Raw genomic sequence first — 5,513 nt, 5'->3', positions numbered from 1 at the left:
ATCTGATTGAACATCTTCTAATCTACTTTACCTTTCTTTATAATAAAAAATGACCATTTACTAAAATATGCACTGAAAATTGAAAAATTATCAAAACAACACATTATTTATTTTAATCAAAATTGATAATTTATCATTTTCAAAATTAAAATATTTTCGTTAAATGGAAATTTTTTTTAACAGTTTTAAAATATAGATTTTTTTTTTACTGTTTTGATAATAAAAAATTTAATTTCAAAATGGTAATTTATCATTTTTGAAATTAAAATGAATAGTGTTCTGTTTTAATAATCCCCTCATTTTATTGTACTGTTTTGGTAATCCCCCCAACCAAAAAAAATAAAATAAAAAGTTTAATTATATATAATAAAGGGTTGGGATTTATTGACTCCTAAGAATACCTAACGAAAAAATACACGATGCCAACCCTTTAAACACAAAATCCAATGGTTGAGATTTATGAGTATCTTGATAACACAAATCTCGGAAATACTTCCCAAGGATAAATCTCAACCATTGGACTTTGCATTTAAAAGATTGGGATCATGTGTTTTTTTCATGCATTATTCTTAGGAGTGAAGGAATCCTTAACCATTAATAAATAATTGCAAATTCACTTAAATTATTTGGTTATAAAACAATTCAATTCCGTGTCTTTGAATAATTCTTCAACCTTCTTCTCATCATCCTTTCAAACAATTCAAATCTAATTATATATATTAATAAATAAATAATTGCAAATCGACTTAAATGGTTGATTATAAAACAATTCAATTCCATGTCTTTGAAAAATTCTTCAACCTTCTTCTCATCTTCCATCCAAACAATTCAAATCTAATTATATATATTAATAAATAAATAATTGCAAATCGACTTAAATGGTTGATTATAAAACAATTCAATTCCATGTCTTTGAAAAATTCTTCAACCTTCTTCTCATCTTCCATCCAAACAATTCACATCTAATTATATATATTAATAAATAAATAATTGAAAATTGACTTATGGTTGGTTATAAAACAATTCAATTCCGGGTCTTTGAAAATTCTTCAACCTTCTTCTCATCTTCCTTCCAAACAATTCAAATATATATTAGGATCCGTAGAACATTCTATCCTTTATGGCAAAACAATTTCGGATTGAGATTTTTTGTTAGGATATCTCTATGGTGAGTAGATCATTCCTACAAAAAAATCAGTTGATTTAAATTTTTTAACCCTATGAAAAATGATTACAAACTAACAGTTAAAATGAAAGATTCACAATTCTTTAACTTGTAACCAGGGGTTAGCAATTTCAAAATAGATTGATTTTTTGCAAGGATGATTCCCTCATTCTCACAAAAAATTAGTTCATTCAAAACCTTTTTGTCCATATAAGACATATGGGTCAAGATCCGTAGACAACATTCTAAACAACGTTCTGTCATATATATTAATAAATAAAGGGTAGCGTTTTGATAAAATCCTAAACAACATTTTAGACAAAATTTTATCTTATATGTCTAAAAAGTTTCAGAATAGAATAATTTTTTTGTGATGATGATCTTTATAGTCAGTAAATCATCCTCACAAAAAATCAGTCAATTCTGAAATTTCTAACCCCATGAAAAGTGATTGCAAACTAACGGTAAAAATTGATAGTTCACAATTCTTAATCTTATAAAATAGGGTTAGAAATTTTAGAATTAACTGATTTTTTGTAAAGATGATTTTCTCACCACAAAGATTATCCTCATAAAAAAATCAATTCATTCTGAAATTTTTAACCCATATAAGACAAAATACTTTATTTAGAATTTTTTTTAGGATTTTGTTGAAAGAACGTCACCCATAAATAAATAAATAAATGTAAATTCAAAAAATTTTAACCCATATAAGACAAAATACTATATCTAGAATGTTTTTTTAGGATTTTGTCAAAAGAACGCCACCCATAAATAATTAAATAAATAATTGCAAATCGACTTAAATGGCTTGGCTATAAAACAATTCAATCTCATCTTCCTTGCAAACAATTCTTCTACACTTGTCTTCTTCCCCTTAAAATTCCACAACTTTGATTGAGAAAGATATGGCGAATCCAGATGATCCCACATCGAAAAAACCCATTGAAACACCTGTGACAGCGCCTCCAGCTGATGTGGAGAACCAGTCATCCAACACACCACAGGGTGTCTCACCAATCCTCAGACGATGGAGGAGAGGGGATTTATTGAAGAAAGGGTCCTTCGTTCTCAGGGTCTTAGCTTTCTTCTTCTCCTTGCTTTCTTTCATAATCATGGCTACTAACAAACACGGTGGTTGGATGAATTTCAACAGACATGAAGAATATAGGTGATTCTTTTCCCTGATATGGAAATATTATATTATATTGTCCTCAAAAATCAAAATGGATTGAATTGTGATCAAATGGGTGTCTTTGATTTTGATATCTTACCTCAAAATGGATTGTATTGCCATCTAATTTGGTTTTTAATGAAATTGTTATCTTTGATATTTTATCCTCAAATTTTATTGAATTGTGCTGGAATTTGGTTTTTAAAGAATTGGGTATCTTTGATTTTGATATTTTATCCTCAAAATGGATGGAATTTGATTTTTAAAGAAATGGGTGTCTTTGATTTTCATATTTTATCCTCAAAATGGATTGAATTGTGGTATAATTTGGTTTTTAAAGAAATGGGTGTCTTTGATTTTGATTCTGTTGGTTCTGAACAGGTATTGCTTGGCTATAGCCATCCTTTCCACTCTCTATACAGGAGCCCAAATCTTACGCCAAATTCATCAATTCTCGACGGGAAAGGCCTTGTTTTCTGATAGAACGTCTGGTTTGGTGGAATTTTTCGGTGATCAGGTAGTTTCTTTTTCATGATTAAGGTTTAATATAAGTTGTTTAATCTTCTTAATTATATATCTGAAAGGAAATACCCGAGTTTCAACATTTTAGTTTCTTTCTACGTAAATTACATTTGCAGTCATGTTCATGATGGAGGCTATAATCCAAAGAATGATTAAAATGTCTAGAAAATTGGATTTATTTTCTTAATCTTAAAAAAGGGGCAGCGATCACACTTTGACGATTAAATCAATTTTAATTGGAGTAACAAAATGTCATAGATCGAAAATTTTATAACTTTGCTTTTGAGACCAATCTTTTATATAGTAGTAGCTAAATTGCTTGTTATGTTGGATTGAGTTTTGATGGAATCGTTCTTTTGAATCAAATTAAAAATTATTTGGCATTGCCTCGGTGAGATTTGACTCTATTACGATAACAATGCAAGCTGAGACATTGTTGGAGTCTGTCAGTTTCATCTCTTCCTTGTCATTCTTGTCGACATCGGTTGCTTGTGACACATGTGACCATCCCTTTTGGTTTCTCAGTGGAATTCTCCATTTCTCATTAAGATCTTTGAACATTCATTGAGGTTCAACAATGGAAATTCTTGATCGATCAAGCTTGGGAAAAGGGGGAAGGGCACCTATGGCTCCCACAATCTCCATAATGGAAAGTTTTTCCTACAATCAAACCTTAATGCATCTTCAATGAAAATAAAACAAGTTAATTTAGTGAAAAACTCATCAGTCTAATTTGACTATATAGCTTAGTTGTAAGCTTATTGAACTTGCAACATAGGGAACGAGATTTTTTTTTAACCCCAAGGGGTTGGTCTAGTGGCAAGACGAGCCTTGATAAGCTCCTCAGGAAGAGTAGGTCAAGTGTTGGCCACCCTCCAGGGTCCTATTGACCCTTGACTCAAATCTGATGCATGTAGGACTTTCCAAGGGGGCGGTGCGTGTGACCGTGGGATTAGTCCCACCCGAAGTGACGATACCCACGATATAAAAAATAATAATAATAATAATAAGGAACAACATAATTAACACTCTTTTACGCTCCATTAATTGGTGTAAATTTGCAGATTGTGGCGTACTTGTTGATTTCAGCCGCATCTACAGCAGTGCCACTGACAAACAAGATGCGAACAGGGTCAGACAACATATTTACAGATTCATCCACCGCATCCATAAGTATGGCTTTCTTGGCATTCGTAACTCTGGCATTGTCCGCCATGATATCTGGATTTAAGCTCTCAAACCAAACTCGTATCTAGGGTTATCTTCCCACTTGTGTTTATAATTCCTTTGATTTTTTATAATGTATAATTATATGTTCATTCTTGTATTTATTATACATTGAATAAGGGGTTACTGTTGTGAAAAGGGAATTTAATTCTTAATCTATAATTAAAAGATTCACGAACTATAAATTCTTTAGATTATGTGCAAGATCGATAATAACAATCAAAATAAAAAGAACATGACACTAAATTTACATGTTTGAACAAGATTGCCTATGTCCGCTGCTATGAATCCTTTTACAATATCCATGAAAACTGGGGTCATATATAATCATTTAAATCTCAATCTTGCTTTCTTGGGTAAAACTTTAAAATACCCTATAACAAGACTGAAACAAGTTTGCTATGAATATATAAAGGGACAGAATCGCTAACCAACTATATGGCCAACGATACAGTAGAAGTTTCGGAATGGGCTAGTTTTTTGTAAGGAACATCTCTATGTTGAGGAAATCATCACCACCAAAAATCAGACAATTCTGAAACTTCTAACCCTACTTTACAAGTTGAAGATTTGTGGACCGTTCATTTTTTGTAAATTACTTTTGGTGGTGTTAGAAGTTTAAAAATGGGTGGGTTTTTGGTGTAGGATGATCTCCTCATCATAGAGATGATCCTTACTAAAAATCAGTTCATTCCGAAACTTTTAACTCATTTTTTCAAAACATGTTGGCTCTATCGTTGGCTGGTGACTTTGTCCCGTATATAAACTCTATAAAGATGAGATTCGCGCCCCCCCCCCCCCCCCCCCCCCCCCCACCCACCCACACACACACACACACACACACACACACACAAAATATATATAAAAAATAAAAACTCAACTTAGAGTTGGACCCATGATACCCACCACTGGGTGTTCCAATCCCTTTTACCAACTAAGCTAGCTGGTACTGCTCCTCTCATCTCAACTATCCCTTTGACAGGGAGCCTCGAATCTTGTTTGTGGTTAAGAGAAGTCCCAAGTATGAAGTCATCAACAAAACACGGGAAAAATGTTTTGTTGAGCGATGAAAGTGTCAAGAAAACATGGGCAATAAAATCACACACAAAAACACAGATTTTATGTGGTTCTCTCAAGATTGATTTACATTCACAGATCACATCGATTCCACTATGAAGAGAAAACTCGCAATTATAGATTATCCCTTTTTACCAAAAAGAGAAATAAATTTACCCCAAAAAATATATTTGAGGGTTCACATAATACAAGTGAAATTATGAAAATACACCTTGCTAACCAGTACCATCAGTACGAACAATAACAGAAACAGGGGTTAGAAATTTAGCGAAAAGATTATAAAACAACATAAATAAAATATAAAATAATCAAAGATTCCATTGTTTCATAAATATGTTTATAATTTCA

The 5,513-nt window shown here is 31.9% G+C and overlaps 1 protein-coding gene across 1 annotated transcript; it reads left to right on the top strand.

Moving 5' to 3' along the window:
* The first annotated feature begins 1,971 nt into the window (after positions 1 to 1,971).
* LOC147399416 (CASP-like protein 4B1) lies at positions 1,972 to 4,280 on the top strand. The gene is made up of 3 exons (XM_086444777.1): positions 1,972 to 2,336; positions 2,721 to 2,856; positions 3,926 to 4,280. The coding sequence occupies exons 1-3, from the start codon at positions 2,074 to 2,076 to the stop codon at positions 4,115 to 4,117; spliced, it is 591 nt and encodes a 196-aa protein (XP_086300903.1). The 5' UTR covers positions 1,972 to 2,073; the 3' UTR covers positions 4,118 to 4,280.
* The last annotated feature ends 1,233 nt before the right edge of the window (positions 4,281 to 5,513 follow it).

Source organism: Akebia trifoliata, chromosome 6 (assembly GCF_017979445.1).
Source record: "Akebia trifoliata isolate Shusen 1 chromosome 6, ASM1797944v1, whole genome shotgun sequence".
Taxonomy (NCBI): Eukaryota; Viridiplantae; Streptophyta; class Magnoliopsida; order Ranunculales; family Lardizabalaceae; genus Akebia; species Akebia trifoliata.
This window is presented reverse-complemented; position numbering and strand designations above follow the sequence as displayed.